This window comes from Scyliorhinus torazame, chromosome 28 (genome assembly GCF_047496885.1).
Source record: "Scyliorhinus torazame isolate Kashiwa2021f chromosome 28, sScyTor2.1, whole genome shotgun sequence".
NCBI classification, from domain to species: Eukaryota; Metazoa; Chordata; class Chondrichthyes; order Carcharhiniformes; family Scyliorhinidae; genus Scyliorhinus; species Scyliorhinus torazame.
In genome coordinates this window covers 18,495,226-18,512,821 of record NC_092734.1, presented here as the reverse complement: position 1 = coordinate 18,512,821, position 17,596 = coordinate 18,495,226, and the positions used below count along the sequence as shown (strand labels likewise).

Sequence of the window (17,596 nt, the reverse complement as noted above, 5' to 3'; positions counted from 1 at the left end):
GAAACCGGAGCACAAGAAGCAGATTGTTTCTCCACACACGCGACTGCATAATCCAGGGCAGGGGTAAAAAGATAAGTAGGATGGGGGGGGAAGAATCTTCTAAAATGCACAAAAGCAGCAATAAGTAAATTAAACTGCTTTACACACCAGCTGATAATCTTGTGAACTGATGGCTGTCTTAGTTGGGAACCAGAGCTAAATGTGATTCCCAAACTATTGAACCATAGTCTGAGTATGATTAATGCAGCTCCAGGAAGAAGGAATCTGGCTTTTATACACTTGAGGGAATTTATATCCAAAACAGTAAATCCAATATTGTACAAGTGAAGAACCTAGGATGAGGAACTAAATCAATTGTTTTTCTTTGCACTCTTACAGACTTCGGGCAAAGGCCACATGGCAGACTTTTTGTTACAATCTAAAGATAATCCTATGAAAGCCCTCGGAGCAGTAGCAGGGATAGTTTGTTTCTTCGTCATTCTCACCATCTTAATTTCAACCATCATGTTTTGGCGGAATAAAAAGTCCAATCGCGTTGGCCCGGTCAGGCGCATCATAAAGAAAAGGCCACGCCACAAGTCAAAGACCCGCAAATCTCGGTGGTTCCCGAAGAAGAAGAAATCTGCCAAAAGATCAACCGGCTTCATGGTTTCCGGAGCTAACCACCGTTTTCAAAATTTGAGCGCGAAAGGTAGCCACCCACCTCTGCCGCTGACCTTGCCGTGTCCACCAATGCTCCCGGCCACTCTCAACAAGCCGGACTGGGTTCTGTCCACAGTGTCGGGATCGCTCAGTCCAAAGAGTCACTTCACCCACCAGTCAAAGAGAAAGGCATCGAACATCAACACCGCCCTGGTCTCTGAGCTGAAACAGCGCCTGGAAAAGAAAATGAACGAAGATGCTTCCAGATTGTACTTGTGAAAAATGTTTTGTGACTATAAAGTGCATGATGTGATTGCAATGCTACATGGGTGGCTTCTAATGATGGCAGAAACATGTTTATGCTGTACAAGGTTCGGTTACTAAGGTACACCGTTGTGTATTATCACATATATATCTATAAGGTGGTACTGTCTACTTTCCATCTAAAAGTGATGCATCCGCTGGTACATCAGCTGTTGCAGCTTCCCACAGAACTAGACACTCAATCTTAAAACGTGCGGACTGACCCCACGCTGCCACAACCAATGCTCGGTTAGTGGGTGGGCGATTGGGAGCCCAAGAGAGGGGAATGACAAAGGGGGCAGAGGGGAGGGAAACACTGTCAAGTCCAGGATAGTCGGACGGATGAAACTGAGTCACACCCTGCTTTCAACAACCAAAATATTAACCCACATTCCCAATCTTCCACATGAATGTATACAATCATTTTGAGAGATCAATTGAGTTTTTTTAAAAACATGTCAGCACCATGATTTAAAAGCAGCAGCAACATTTGTGGTGACCTTGCCATGACCTATGTTTTAATTTAAAGCCGGAATCCATTTTGTTAAAGCCACTAAAGGCAAATGCATCCCACTCCTGGAGAACGTTCCTTGAAAAATAATGGCCGAGATTCTCCCCTACCCAGTAGGGTGGGGGGTCCCGGCGGGATGGAGTGGCGGGAACCACTCCGGCGTCGGGCCGCCCCAAAGGTGCGGATTTCTCCACACCTTTAGGGGCCAGGCCCTCACCTTGAGGGGCTAGGCCCGCGCCGGAGTGGTTGATGCACCGCCGGCTGGCGGGAAAGGCCTTTGGCGCCACGCCAGTCGGGGCCGAAAGGACTTTGCCAGCCAGCGCAAGTCCGTACATGCGCGGGAGCGTCAGCGGCAGTTGATGTCATCCCCGCGCATGCGCAGGGTGTGGGTGTGTCTTCCGCGTCGGCCATGGTGAAGGCTGTGGCGGAGGGAAAAGAGTGCCCCCACGGCACAGGCCCGCCCGCAGATCGGTGGGCCCCGGTCGCGGGCCAGGCCACCGTGGATGCACGCCCCGGGGCCAGATCGCCCCGCGCCCGCCCCCCCGGACCCCGGAGCCCGCCCGCGCCACCTGGTCCCGCCGGTAAGAGAGGTGGTTTGATTCTCGCCGGCGGGTCTGGCATTCCAGCAGCGGGACTTCGGCCCATCGCGGGCCGGAGAATCACCAGGGGGGCCTCGCCGACCGGCGCGGCCCGATTCCCGCCCCCGCCGAATATCCGGTGCCGGAGAATTTGGCAACTGGCGGGGGCGGGATTCACGCCAGCCCCCGGTGATTCTCCGACCCGGCGGGGGGTTGGAGAATCCCGCCCCATATTCCAGCACATTCTTAAGGAAAAACGATTTAAATCTTTCTGGGCTGAGAAAGATTTGCTTCAATTATAGAAACTTACCTCACATTGAGAGGAGTCACGGTGGCACAGTGGTTAGCATTGCTGCCTCACAGCTCCAGGGACCCGGGTTTGACACCGACCTCTAGTGACTGTGTGAAGTTTTTACTTTCTCCCCATGGCTGCGTGGGTTTCCTCCAGGTGCACCGATTTCCACCTACAGTCTAAAGATGTGCAGGTTAGGTGGATTGGCCACGCTAAATTGCCCCTTAGCGTCCAAAGATGTGCAGATTAGGTGGGATTATAGGAATAGGCTAGGGGAATGGGCCTAGGTCAAGTGCTCTTTCAGAGGGTTGGTGCAGACTCGATGAGCTAAATGGCCTCCTTCTGTACTGTAGAGCTTCTAAGGGTGTTTTGTATAAGTACATTTCGTAAAAACAGATTCTGTGGTACTGACCAAGCAATATGCAAAAACGTAAAATATTGATATCATGATGTATCCAGGTAATGAGATGGAGGTAGGTTTATGGAGTTAGATTGCAGATCAGACATGATCTCATTGGATGATGGAATAGATACTAAATGAGGCTAAAAGGCCTCCTCCTATTCCTATGTTTCACTTTGCCTGTCAGAATAAAACCTCCACCATAGATTTAGTTCAGAGCAAAATACTGCGGACGCTGGAAATCTGAAATAAAAAACAGGAAATGCTGGAAGCGCCCATCGGGAATGGCAGCATCTGTGGAGACAGAGACAGAGGGTGGGAAATTCTGGCCCCACCCTCCGTCAGGGTCATCCAGTCACACCGCCAAAAGCCAAAGGACTTCTGGCTGGGCCGCCACACCCCCAGGTGGTAACACATCCGTGTATTTGTCTTAGCTGAATGTTAGCTGCGGTTTTACTTTCGCACCTTCACACTCCCACTGGCTGGCTGCAGAAACCACTTGATAAACCCGCCTTACTTCAGAGAGATGTCGGGGTGTATTTTGCAGGCAGCAAGATGAGCCTTGTCAGTGCTGAGAATGCACATGGCTCCACAACCTGTACCCAATATCTCACTCAGCCAGGCACAACACAAATCAGGGGCAAAACGTGCTGGTTTCCTGCCTATCAATGGTCAAGATCCCTCTGTTAATGCCAAACCACCCGACTGTGCAGGTTTAACTGGGACACTCAAACTTTGCAAGTCAACTTTAGTTCCATGATATTGTCAATTACTTTATTTACCGGCGAATTTCCAAATTTTACGATGTTTCCGACTGCTTTTTAGACTGGTAGCGAGGGGTAGCGGGGTTGCAGGAGGTAGGGTAAAGAAAATGTGGCATTTCCTTAAATACTTATTTTCAGTCAAACTAGATTTGCGTATCGATGCTACTCGTTTTTATGGCTTAGCCTATGGGCTATAGAATCGATGGAATCCCTACAGTGCAGAAGGAGGCCGTTCGGCCCATTGTGTCTGCACCAACCCTCCGAAAGAGCACCCTACCCGGGCCCATGCCCTCGCCCTGTACCCATAACTCCACCGACCGTTTTGGACACTAAGGGGCAATTTAGCGCGGCCAATCCACCTAACCTGCACATTTTTGGACTGTGGGAGGAAACCGGAGCACCCGGAGTAAACCCACATGGACATGGGGAGAACATACAAACTCCACGCAGACAGGCACCCAAGGTCGGGATCAAACCCGGGTTCCTGGCGCTGTGCGGGCAGCAGTGCCATCAAAATATATGAAGGTGGTGGTCCACCAGATTGAGAACAGTAAAGAAAAAATTAGATTAGACATATTCAGAACTTAATTTCCCTCAATATGTGTTTGGCCTTTGGAAGCCCAACCAATGCTTTCAAGTTCATCAGAAATTTTTAAGTAAAAATATTAAATAAAAACAAAACCTTCTGGTAATATTCAGCAGGTCAAGCAGCATCCACCCCGAGTGAAATAGAGTTAACGTTTCAGATCAGAACATGAGGCCACAGATCTGAAATATTGACTCTGTTTCTCTCTCCACTGAAGCTGCCAGCCCTGCTGAGTATTTCCAGCATTTACTGTTGTCATGTCAGCTTCCAGCATCCACAATGTGCTGCTTTTAAATAATATTAAATCATTGGAATATTCATGGGTCTCTAAGCAAAATAAATTTTCCCGGAATTCAGGCCCTTTGTCCCTGACATTTAGGACCCGTGCCTCTGATTTTTATGTCTATTGGTTCAGAAGATAATTACAGCTGAGGGCGGACGTTCGACTCATTTTAATTTGGTCACCCAGTCATTCCACAGAACCGCGGGTATAAATACAACGCAGCCGTCACCTTTACTGTCAATTTGATTGGCAATTTAGACCATATTACTAGCAACTTTACTCTATTGCCTCATATTAGTAAGAAACGTTGAGACTGTCAAAATCATTCCCTTACAGACTGTTACAGTCTGCAAGGTTTTCAATTCACTAAATCTGCGCTAATTCCAGTAGACTGACAGGAGCAGATTAATTTCCACTTAACATCCTGGAGATTAACTCCCTTCAATTTAGCAGAAGGTGGATGGACTCACGTTCGAAACAATCATCTTTTTTCTTTGCTCATTGTGGTTAATGTGATGGGGTTTGCCTAATAATTGCAAAAAGGAAGGAATTGGTAACGAATGTTGCAATTCCATTGTGACCCTGATTGATTTCATCTCAAAGGCTTTTTTCGTCCGTATCGGTATTTGTCTCTCCAAGTCCTTATCGCCATATCTGCTCCTAACCCTAATCTCACCTCTCCCCGACCCTAGATGCTTTGTATCTCTCTCTCCAGCCTCTGGTATTCTCCCTCTTCCTTTAGTTCCACCTAGCCATCTGGATCTCCCTGAAATGTATCAATTTGTCCAAGGTCCTGATCCCCCCACCTCTTTGGTTTCTTCATCTTTGGGTTAGTACCCATCGTCCTGGAGCCTTTGCAAAGTGTCTACATTTTTCTTTGCATGTAATGGCCCTAATTTCTGGAGTTCCCTTTCTGGTTCTACCCTACCCTTCTCTTTGAGGTTGCCTCTTAAGATCTACCTCCTTGACAAAGGTTGCCTATCCTAACATCTGCTATGTGGCTTGGTGTCAAGTTCTGCTTGATAACACTTTGGAACGTTTTACTAAATCAAAGGCGCTCTGTAAGTGCAAATTCCCATTGTTGTTGTATATGTGCAGGGGCTAGCCTGGTGGGTCATTGTGTAATACGAGAAATCCTCTGAATACCAAATAAAGAATTGGATGGGAAACCTACCTTGCGGAGTACATAAAGCAGGAAAATGTTTGATATTTACCCTGGTGCTTGCCATCATTTGAAATTAACATTAAGGTTTTAATGCAGTTAAAAGGTAACTATGCAGTATCACTATCATGGTGGAAATAATTGAATTTATGCACACCTCACTTCTGATAGTACGTTCGATTTACAACTCACTGTGCCGTGCCACAGCCAGTGAGTAAGATAGCTCATTAGGTCGCCTGTAAGTGAGCATTTAGAATTACAGACAAACTTGTCAGTAAGTAATCAGCTATTCAAGGGGTCGATTAGCTCAGTTGGCTGATTTGTGATGTGGAGCACCGACAACAGCGTGAGTTCAATTCCCGCCCCGGCTGAGGTTATCCATGAGGTTATCCTTCTCAACTCAAGGTGTGGTGACCCTCAGGTTAAATCACCACCAGTCAGCTCTGTCTCAAAAGGGGGAGCGAGGCCTGTGGTCCTCGGGGATTATGGCACCTTTCACTCTCATTCGAGGACTAATCCATATTGACCAGCTGAACTCCTACGTAATGAGGAGAGTGGAGAGAACGAGTGTAAAACCCTATTACTACTTATAAATCTGCTATAAGGTCATGAAAAATTGTTCGACCAAATAATCAGCAGATATGCTTCATTTGTTTCATAGAATGTGCATCTTTTAGTCTGCAATGGATCTGACCTAATGTATCAGTTGTGTTCGGCGCTCTGGATCTGTGGAACACATACAGGTCACCAACACTTGAAATAGTGCAACACTATTTTATTGAGTCATTAACAGTTTAACATTCTCTCACTGTGGGTTAACACGATACTAGCTTGAACTAAAGACCTTTGCCTTGTCCTAACCAGTCGATGCACTCAGCACATGGTGAATGTCTGTGTTTCAGGCTGTAAGCTCTGTCCTACTAGGAAGCTGCAGCTCGAATGAGCGGGAACTCTGATGCCCCCTGTCTTTATAGTGCGTGTGCTCTAACTGGTGATTGGCTGTGGTGTTGTGTGTGTTGATTGGTCCCACTGTGTGTCCATCAGTGTGTGTGTCTGCACCATGATATACTGGTGTAAATTATGACAGTATCTATACTGTTTACACAAGATATAACTTATATAGACGCTTATTATCATCGAATCATAGGATCCCGAGTGCAGAAGGAGGCCATTCGGCCCTTCGAGTCTGCACCGAACCTCCGAAAGAGCATTCCATCCAGGCCAACTCCCCTGTCCTGTCTCTGCAATCCCGCACATTGATCATGACCAACCCACGTAACCCGCACACACCCCGACACCAAGGGGCAATTTAGCATGGCCAAACCACCTAACCTGCACATCTTTGGACTGTGGGGGGAAACCAGAGCACCCAGAGGAAACCCACGCAGACAGGGGGGGAGAACATTGAAGACCCGGACAGACAGTCACCTGAGGCAGAAGTTAAATCAAAGTCCCTGGTGCTGTGAGGCAGTGGTGCTAACCACTGTGCCACCATGCTTCCCTTACCACTGTGCCGCCCATACACCTATGACCAGTATAAGGGTTGGTTCAGTGTGTTAAGCAAACCTTACCTTCAAATAAATGTTACAACTCATAGCAAAGTGCTCATTAACTGGCTCATGCTATTTTAAAATGCTTCAGTCACTGTATCCTGAGATGTTTCTCCAAGAGATAATAGGGGAAACCTGACAAATGGCAGAAGCACACTATGTAGAACTTTAATCCGGATGTAACCTACATTTTAGTTGATGTTGGATCAGTGAGATGAGACTCTGTAAGCAGCTTCTATGTCCTTTTATTTCAATATGCTCTTATATAAAGCCATCAACTTCCCTTTGATGAAGATTGATTTTAGTCAAACTACATTTATACTTCCATAGCCTTTTATAAAAATTCAAACTTCACGTCAAAACTGTTGATATTTTAATCATTAATTTTGTGTCAAACATTTCCAAAGGAAAACATTCTCATTCAACCAAGTGGAACCATATCTTTAAATACAGCAGTTTCACCAATACTATCCTTGCAATTTTTTAAATTTGTGTTTGTTTTCAGTTCAATGGTTCTAGGTTGTAATGGTATTTAAGTTTATTTTATTCCCACTTTGACTTATTTCTCTTCCTCTTATATATTTTGCATACATGTATGCATTGATGTTTTTTTTTCCATGTCAATTATTCCCCTATTATCTCTTGGAGAAGCTGATTTGTCACAGGCAGCTGGTTCCACAGGCTGTAAAGCCTTGTCAAAGCATTCTGCTCAGCTATTCCACCATTGCAGCCATCGGAACCAAATCCGACCATGAGGTTTGAAGTCCAAAGATGGGCTTAGATCAGAAGTTTGGGGATTGTGATCGGGAGAGGGAACCGGGGACGATTCTCCCTCTATCACAACAATGCTGGAAGTTGTAGTGGGATCAGCTATTTCAGCACAGCATTCGGGGCAAGACCTTTCTGCTGTTAAAGGCAAATTACTGCGGATGCTGGAATCTGAAACAAAAACAGAAAACGCTGGACAATCTCAGCAGGTCTGACAGCATCTGTGGAGCGAGAAGAGAGCTGACGTTTCGAGTCTGGATGACTCTGTCAAAGCTGGCAAAGCTAACCTTCCTGTTGTGTTTGGCCAAGTACTTGCTAAACCCACTAAGCTATTAGGAGAGCTTCCTTCCATCTTTAGATATGCAATTTAGATCATTTCATCAATCCATATGTTTAGTATGTTTAATTGGTATTCTTTTTAAGTGTGAATTTTTGAATGGCCAACAAAATGACTGCAATTTGGGAGAAAATCTGAATGGGTGTGACCACTGGCAGTGACATTATGATCCACATTATGATCCAGCTACTGACTGACAGGATAATACTGGGCCACTGGCCTGCTCCCCAGAAACTACTGCCAAATGGGCAGTCAGACATTTAAACCTTCTGAGAGGAATGTGGCTAGTTCCAACAAATATTCCATTGTGTTTCAGAATTTCCCATCCTTCCTTTACAGTTTCTGTCTGTCTCTCTCTCTCTCTCTCTGTCCACCGCTCCCTTAATTCATGGTAGCACAGTGGTTAGCACTGTTGTTTCACAGCGCCAGGGTCCCAGGTTCGATTCCCGGCTTGGGTCACTGTCTGCAAGGAGTCTGCATGTTCTCCCCGTGTCTGCGTGGGTTTCCTCCGGTTTCCTCACACAAGTCCCGAAAGACGTGCTTGTTGGGTGAATTGGACATTCTGAATTCTCCCTCAGTGCACCCGAACAAGCGCTGGAGTGTGGCGACTAGGGGCTTTTCACAGTAACTTCATTGCAGTGTTAATGTAAGCCTACTTGTAACAATAAAGATTATAATTATTATAATTGGAAACAAAAGGCAGCAAAACTTGGGCAAAAAACAAATTTTATTTGCCGCATGAGTGAGTTCAATGATTCTATAATATGTTGGTAGGGTTAGATGGAATAAGTTGGGAGGAGATGCTAGTGGAGCATAAACGACAGCACAAATCAGCTGGGCCAAGTGACCCATTTCCGTGCTGTAACATTCAATGTAATTTCATCGTGTTGATGACACTACAAGGATTGAATGAGCAAAGCCATAGGAAACGGCCATTTCCTCAGCCAAAGAAGAGCCAGGTATTAATGATCTACCTTTAAATCATTTCCATATTTCCTAAATGTTTAAAGATACAAAACATAAGGGCTGCTTCTAATTTTGGATGATAATAGATGGGCACCTGAGTTTCTGAGTCGGGGTGTATTTAGAGATTTCTTTGTACATTTGAGAGTATTTAGGGAGTGGATTGAGTCTAATTAATAAATGCATTGGGTCCATTTCAAGCTGCACACATGTTACTTTGTTGAATGGTCATAGAAAATTGTTAAATGTATTAATTCTTGACACCATTTTTTAATACTTTTTCACATTGATGATATTGTGTTCTCAAAATTTTTAATGTGCGCCAAGGTATTAATAGTATGATATTTGCAATAACAATCTCTCGTACTGTTGAAATCAGATAATCCAGTGCTTACTATTTTGTCCAATAACCAGATTGCTAATGTAACAGTTTGCAGTCCATATTTTTCTCTCGGTATTTTTAACCGATTAAATATTGACTCTTGCATAATACATTTATATTTGCATAAAATACTGGCTCCACCTACTTTATATGTCTGTTTCTTTACATTTTCTTTCCAACTGGACCTAAAGTGAATAAACATTATTTCATCTCAATCATTTCCTTATAACCGCTGCCTTCACACAGATTAGTACTTCATGTTTCTGTTTTTTTTTAATTATGGTAATACAGATATTCATGCATCTTTATGACCTCAATGCTGATAAACCAAGCAGGCTAAACTTACATCCATCTTTGCGAAAGGGTGATGTGTTTTCTTCCCTTGCATTTTTGACTTAAGATTCATTTATTCTTGATTGCATCTTCATTGTGATTCCAGATGAATATGGGTTCACCAATCCCATCATTTTTACTTTCTTAGCTAAACAGACCATGATTCCCTCTTGACTGCCTTCTTTTTTGGCTATTTGGATGACCAGTGATTCACATCAATCCCTTTTCTGTGCTATACTTACATGCTCCGTCTCTGACTCTTCATAGCTTGTTTCTCTGCTATATTGTACCTATCTTGGTTTGGACTGACTCTTCCTTTGACAGGATTTATGCCGAAGGTTGAGTTAATTCTAAGCATTAGTTTAATCCAATCCAAAATTGAGTTGATGAAAATAATTACATGTCATGAGTAACATTAAAAAAATGTTTTTTTCAAGTGCTGGCTGTCTTTATTAGTACTTTTAAAAGTTTGCAAGCTATACCTTTGTTAACCTCTTTTCGGTATTTATTTTACAGCACCTCTGAACAACCACACAATATTCAGCACAGTCTCATCTTCCTGAATGTTTTACATTGAGTAGGAAAAATAAGAGATTATGCTTTAAATTAAAATGTCTTTCAGCTGCATTTGACCAAATACCTTTGCAGCAAAGCAGAATGGAGCTAAGAAGATCCAATGACAGGAAGATAGTGAATTCCTTAATAGGAAATAAGCAACGTATAATGGATATAATCTAGAAATAATATCAAATATCCTACATCTGCATTCTATCCATTATTCATTTCTATGTCCACGCCATTGTAAGCCTATTACACCTGTCATGATACTTTAGCTCATTAGTTCTGTCTCCCTGTTCCTCAGCCTGCACTGTAGAAAAATTTAGCCTTCAACTAACTTGTTGTAAGTGTCACTATTTATAATCAGTATCAGATCTAAATGTTATATATAAAACTTTCAAGTGGGACTGAACTATGCCCCTGTGCCCTGGTCAACTTGAATCCCTACCCTCTAACTCCACTTCACCTGAAGATTACCCCTGGTTGTAATTCCTCATGTACAATGTTACAGGAGATCAGACTGCATGGTATAAGATGTGTGCTGTGCCTGTCAAAGGCTATTAACCCAAATGCCAAGAGTGTAACTATAATTGGCAGTGACAGAACGGTATATGTTTTAGCACTGGCCACAATTACTGTGCCATATTGTGAACAGATGTGAAGTACAGTCTGAGCATTCAGCCCTAATTTTAAGATACTCACTGGCGGCTAAATAAGTTTAGACTAAAACAAGCTAATATTAGTTTGTTTTGCCTAATAGAGTTCGTCGCTGTTTTTGTGCTCTGTTTTGACCTTGTGGGTTTTGTCGTCGGATTGTTTCCGTCTTCTCCTGTCCTCCTTGGAGGCCCTGTTGCAGAGTTCAGCGTCGCTGCCTGTCTGCAGGCTGTCAAAGGTGACATCCCGTGTCCCGGCCTTGAGGGCTTTCTCTCGTCTGTGCCTTCGGCAAAACTTGCCGCATTTTTCAAAGCAACTGAAGGGGGTCTCTGTGGTGCAGGCGTACATCCCGGCTGGGACTGCCAGCACCATGGCGCACACAATGACAATAATGTGAATGAGCTTCTCCCTTTGCTCCAGCTCACTGATATCACTGCCTGTGACAAATATGATGCATTGGCTTCTCTTCGGAAGCTGGTTCCTCAGTGTCACGCACAGTTGGTACTTGGTTGCTGGAAACAAATCATTAACTGAGTAGGTATTCACCCCTGGTCCGATGTAAATCATTTCCATCTTAGCGTCTGCAAACTTGCCGAAGTGCAGGGTGTACCAGGTCTTAGCAGGGTTTAGAGTTACAGCTTCCCACTCCAGTGTAATGCCGTACACTGTCTGCTTCGCAATCCTAACATCTATATAAACATTCTCCTCTTCCGAGGATGAAGGGGACAAGGACGGTGCCACAGGCAATGAATCCGGAGTTAAAACGTTCACCAGAATCCGGGCGGATGAGTTTCCAAGGTAGTTAGCAGTGATACACACGTAACTTCCTCCATCTGTACTGTGGACTGATGGAATCACCAGCTCCGACCTCACTGTTTCTTCATCAATATTGGTGAAAGACGCTGCAATTAATGGAAAGATTTGTTTTATTGATATCATTTCCACAACTAACGATGCAAAACACACACATTTCTATCGAAACACTACACAATATTGCCAAGGCTCCCAGCATAGTCGTGCAAAACAGTAATGAAGGTCACAGTTCAAGCTGCTGTGAGTTTGTTTGTAGGGCCTGTCTTTTCACCTCCCAAAAAAGCTTTCAATTCAGACAAAAGAAGATTGCTTCCTTAAGGAGAAGCAGCTTTTTTTATTTCCAAATCAGTATGCCCATTGCACAGGGTAACTAAAACGTGCCTTTTAATAACTAGCTCAGAATAGAACTTTACCTGACACAATTGCATTTTCTCAGTGATTATTTATTATTTTAGCCATTTTATTCAATGTGGGAGTATTGTTGAAGGCATGGATGACAGTCCTGTGAAAGTGAGCATCTTCCCTTGCTTTGCATCCTTTTTAAGACTGAATCATTTCAAGCTCATGGCTGACATGGAGCAGAAACACTGGTGCATTAGTACACTGAGTGATAGCTTAGTCTTAGAGAGGTACTGCTGCTGCATTACTTTCACATTACTATTCCATATTTTCTATGTTATCTACTCAAACTCTCAGGGACGGATTGAGGAAATGGTGTCAATTAGAGATGGAAAATTGTGCTGAGGCTCATCAATTGGGCCATTTACCACATCACACACATTACTATTCCTCCTTTCCTCCCTGAAGTCAGATCAATTCTGCTACAGCGGGAATAAAGGAGAGCCGAACTCTAAGGGCCAATGCAGATGGACAATAAATATGGTTTACCAGTGTTTTGCTAACTCCAGATACAAATATAAAAAACAATAGGCTTCGATCAATACTGCTCTTGTCTATCCATGTGAGCATTGCTCCAATTTCCCTATCTTCTTTTGTACTGACATTTATCTAGGTGTTGTAAATTGCTCAGAGCAAGTAAATAAAATGTATTTTGTTCAATGACCTGGTGATAAGCAGAGGAAGAAGATGAATTATAATCTGTTTGGGTACAGAAGTTTGACAGAGTGAGATGGGCGAAATGAATTGTCTTTTTCTGCATTCAAAATCCTTGCATTCTTTTTCAAATAGGTTTTGCTCAGCTTATTAATTAGTTAGTTAGGACATCCATTGATGGGTATCTGCTACATTCACTATGGATCAGTTGGCAGCACTCTTGCCTCCGTGTCAGGTGCAAGATCCACTTCAGAGACTTTAACACAAAAGTCCAGTCTGGCATACACTGCCGTGCTGAAGGAATGCCACACTGTCTGAGGTGCTGTCTTTCAAATAAGATTGTAAACCATGATCCTGTTTGTCCCCTCAAATAGATGTAAAAGATCCTTGGTGCTATGTTTTTTTTAAAAATATGTTTTATTGAAATTTTTTTCCCAAACAACAATTTTTCTCCTCTTACAAAGCAAACGCAACAATAACAATATAGAAATTTTTAACAATACACAAGTAACAAAACCCCTTTATCTTTGACCTAAACTAAACTAAACCCCCCCCCTCCCCCCTCCCCCCCCCTTCCCCCTGGGTTGCTGCTGCTGGTCATCTGTCTTCCCTCTAACGTTCCCCTAGGTAGTCGAGAAATGGCTGCCACCGCCTGGTGAACCCTTGAGCCGATCCTCTCAGGGCAAACTTTATCTGCTCCAGTTTAATGAACCCCGCCATATCATTTACCCAGGCCTCCAGTCCGGGGGGGTTTCGCCTCCTTCCACATGAGTAGGACCCTGCGCCGGGCTACTAGGGACGCAAAGGCCACAACGTCGGCCTCTTTCGCCTCCTGCACTCCCGGCTCTTCCGCAACTCCAAATAGAGCTAACCCCCAGCCTGGTTTGACCCGGGCCTTCACCACCCGCGAAATCACTCCCGTCACTCCCTTCCAATACCCTTCCAGTGCCGGGCACGCCCAAAACATATGTGCGTGGTTTGCCGGGCTCCCACCACACCTCCCACATTTGTCCTCCACTCCAAAGAACCTGCTCAATCTTGCTCCCGTTATGTGTGCTCTATGTAGCACCTTAAATTGAATCAGGCTAAGCCTGGCGCATGAGGAAGAGGAATTTACCCTGCTTAGGGCATCAGCCCACATACCCTCCTCTATCTCCTCCCCTAGTTCTTCTTCCCACTTCCCTTTTAGTTCGCCCACCGACTCCTCTTGGTGCTATGTTAACAGACAACATAGGAGTTATCGCTCAGAGTCCCAGTCAATGTTTATTCCTCAATCAACATGTTAATCTCTCATTGTCAGATGGCTGTTTGTAGGAACTTGCTTTGTGTAAATTGGGCTCAGCAATTCTTACATTTCAACGATTACCTGCCAAAATATTTAATTGGTTGTAAAGTGCTTTGGCGAATTCTGTGATTGTGAAAAGGAGTATATAAATCAAAGTTTTCACTGCTTTATATTTGTTCCAATACTTAATATTGCTGGTCACATTGATCCAAGATAAAGGGGTATTTTAATGAGGGGTGATTTCACAGATTGAGCCTTCCACGTATCTAATTTGGAAAGTTACGAGGGAGTATTATGATTCCAAACCAGACCGCAACAGTGGCTAGGATATTGGACCAAAACTCTAATATTTTAGTTTATTTGTACGACTGTGTGGAAAGAATGATTCGCTCCGGGATTGATTGCGCGAAGAAATAGGGCTTGGTTATTTTTAAAACAAAACTTTATTGTGAATACAATATTCACTTTTTTTAACTTCACACCCACAAAGAATAGCTTTTAAACACTGCTACTCGCTGAATTCCCCACAATCAACATCCTGGGGGTTACCATTGGTTAGAGACTGAACTGCACTAGCCATATTAATAGGGTGCCTACCAGAGCAGGTCTAAGGCTAGGAATCATACGAGGAATAACTCACCTCTTGACTCCCCAAAGCCTGTCCACCATCTACAAGGCACAAGTCATGAGTGTAATGGAATACACTCCACTTACCTGGATGAGTGCAGCTTGAACAACACTCAAGAGGCTCAACACCATCCAGGACAAAGCAGCCCGTTTGATTTCTCCCCCTTCCTCAAACATTCAAACCTTCCACCACCACAGTGGCAGCTGTGTGTAACATCTGCATGATGCACTGCCAAGTTTCCTTAGGCAGCACCTTTCAAACCCACAGCCACTACCATCTAGAAAGACAAGAGCAGCAGATACCTGGGAACCCCGCCACCTGGAGATTGCCCAAGTCACTCACCACCCTGACTTGGAAATATATCACCACTCCTTCACTATCGCTGGGTCAAAGTCCTGGAATACCCTCTCTAACAGCACAATCAGTGCACCTACATCTCAGGGACTGCAGCGGTTCAAGAAGGCAGCTCCCCACCACCTTCTGAAGGACACCTAGGGATGGGCAATAATTGCTGACCTAACCAGAAACACCCATATCCTGCAAATTCATTTTTTTTAAATATGAAAGGTTGGTATCCATAAAATGGCACAGGGAAAGTGTGACAGTAAGTAAACATGGCATTTGCAGGAAGTGAAACTAGATGAAAAATGTAAAATTGTAGATGTGAATAACCATAATGTGATTCCTTTATACATCACACGGTGTATCATTTTTTTTCTCTGTACATTGAACTTCTGTTAGATTCAAATCCATCTCATAAAACAATTGCAAATTTTCATTTTCTAGAATACACATGCAATCGCCTAAAAAGAGAATGGCTGACTTTCAGATAGTGACAATAGCTTATTGGCCATACCATTAAACTTCCGAATGACTTTCCCACCTATTGTCCACCACACCCTGGGGGTAGGGTTTCCTGTAGCCTCACAGGTCAACTGTACCTTCTGTCCAAACGGGACACTTACGTTCGTGTTCTCGGCCACTGCTGACGGTTTAAAGCAACCTTTCAGTTCCACTTGGTAGAAAAATTTCCCCGCCCTGGAATGGGGGCCTGAACAGGCGAGGTAAGAGTTCATCAGAATGATAGGGGGGCTGATGGATTTGACGAAGTGTATGAAGCCCTTCAGGCGGCAGTCACAGAGCCAGGGGTTATCGTGGAGAGCCAGCACTGCGTTGGGGACATCTTGGCCCCCAGGCTGCTGTGTTCTCTGGTAGACCGGCCAGTGGAGGAACACATCTGGAGAAATCACCGTGAGCTGGTTTAAGGAGATGTCCAGGTAAGTCAGGTTGGTGAGATACCTCAGTGAGTGCTCTGGAAGAACATCCATTCTGTTGCTCTTCAGATCCAGAATCTTCAATGCTGGGCATTCCTGGAAAGCTGTCCATGGTACTGAACGCAGTTTGTTCCCCTGCAGCCTCAATTCGGACAGATTGTGCAAATGTTGCAGACTCTTCGAGTGCATGAGTGTGATGGAGTTAAAATTCAACCACAGGGATTCCAGGCCTCGGGCGATGGCGAATGCACCGCCAGGTAATTCTGCCAGGTGAGAATTTTCTATTCTGATCTTTTTGACATCGACTGGGATGTCCTCCGGTATCCTTTGCAAGGAGGACGACATGCAAATCAAACTTCTGCAAAAAACAAAACAAAGAAATGAACACCCATTTGCAAGCCAGCCTTATTTGAAAAGATATGTCCACGCACCAGCAATGCAAAACCCCGGTTCTCACCTGCCAAAACTCTCATTCCTGCAGGAACACCCTGGCACACAAGGCGCAATCGCTCGTTCGGTGCCACAGACGAGGAGAAGACAGAAAATTAGATCCATGCTCCCTTGAACGTAGCCAAGGCGTCTGCCTTCACACCAGACGCGTCCACCGTTTGGGATTAAGTCAAATCTCATTAACAGGGATCTTATCCGACGTAACCTTGGGCTGGCTGGAGGCATTGAAGGTATTGTTAGACCCGACTCCCAAACCACAGAGAGAGAGAGAAAAGCTCATCAGCATTGCACGAGTTTCTGAAATATACCAATAGGTCTTTAAAGCGATTAGCAAATCTCTATTAAAAGAAGCAATTTATAAACCAAATCAGATCCAACGTGTGAGTTTTAAACTAAACTAACCAGGATGAGCTGTTTCAGTTCAACTTCATTTGCTTCTCCCGATTCCTCAGATATATTTTGTAGACATTGTCTCCCCTCTGTGCACATTTGCTGTTTTGTCCATGTGATTTATAAAGTATCCGTTCTTCCAGCAGTTGAACCAGGGTTCCCTTTAGCTAATTATACAAAATATTGTTTACAGTTTGAAATGTGTATTTTTGGAAAATTTTTAGGAATTCCTGTAAAAGATAACTGGAATTAATCTCTGGCGTCATTCACAACTTCAGGAGATTTCAGAGTGCTTTACAGGCAGTGGAGTACTCCTGGAGTGCAGTCACTGTTGCAGTGCACATATTGCTACACCTGTGGTTTTCAAGAGGTTAACACCTGGAGTTTTAGGTCCATAGTTATAGACCTCATGCCACGACACTCCGCGCATTTGGTTCTACGCAGAAATGTTGTAACGTGCTAATAAGCCATGGAGGCTGAGTGCAAATCGTCCTTTTTCCTCCACCTGTATTCCCTTTGTGAGAAATAGTGAAGGAAAGGGCCACGTTAGGAGTCAGTCTGGGATCAGCAGCCATGCCTCCAGACCCCCAGCTTGGTAGGATGCATTCTGCTGGCTCCTAATTTTCTGGAAGACTGA

General features: G+C 44.3%; 2 protein-coding genes across 3 annotated transcripts in view; one reads left to right on the top strand and one right to left on the bottom strand.

Moving 5' to 3' along the window:
* cdhr1a (cadherin-related family member 1a) overlaps positions 1–6,083 on the top strand; it is a 60,337-nt gene extending 54,254 nt beyond the window's left edge. For both annotated transcript variants that reach the window (XM_072491573.1, XM_072491572.1), the window contains exon 17: positions 379–6,083. In XM_072491573.1, the coding sequence (XP_072347674.1) occupies positions 379–921 (543 nt within the window). In that variant the 3' untranslated portion in view covers positions 922–6,083. The remainder of the gene's footprint in view (positions 1–378) is intronic.
* Positions 6,084–6,309: 226 nt separating this feature from the next.
* On the bottom strand, positions 6,310–16,779 carry lrit2 (leucine-rich repeat, immunoglobulin-like and transmembrane domains 2). The gene is made up of 3 exons (XM_072491571.1): positions 16,577–16,779; positions 15,702–16,477; positions 6,310–11,968 (listed from the first exon to the last, which is right to left on the bottom strand). Exons 1-3 carry the CDS (start codon positions 16,747–16,749, stop codon positions 11,166–11,168), a joined length of 1,752 nt encoding a protein of 583 aa, XP_072347672.1. The 5' UTR covers positions 16,750–16,779; the 3' UTR covers positions 6,310–11,165.
* Positions 16,780–17,596: the final 817 nt, after the last annotated feature.

Excerpts from the sequence above, each read along its gene's own strand:
- lrit2 (XM_072491571.1), bottom strand. The coding sequence starts at position 16,749 with ATGAGATTTGACTTAATCCCAAACGGTGGACGCGTCTGGTGTGAAGGC. Across the intron at positions 16,478-16,576 it reads AGGAATGAGAGTTTTGGCAG|AAGTTTGATTTGCATGTCGT; the intron begins GTGAGAACCGGG and ends TGTTTTTTGCAG. Across the intron at positions 11,969-15,701 it reads AGTCATTCGGAAGTTTAATG|CGTCTTTCACCAATATTGAT; the intron begins GTATGGCCAATA and ends CATTAATTGCAG.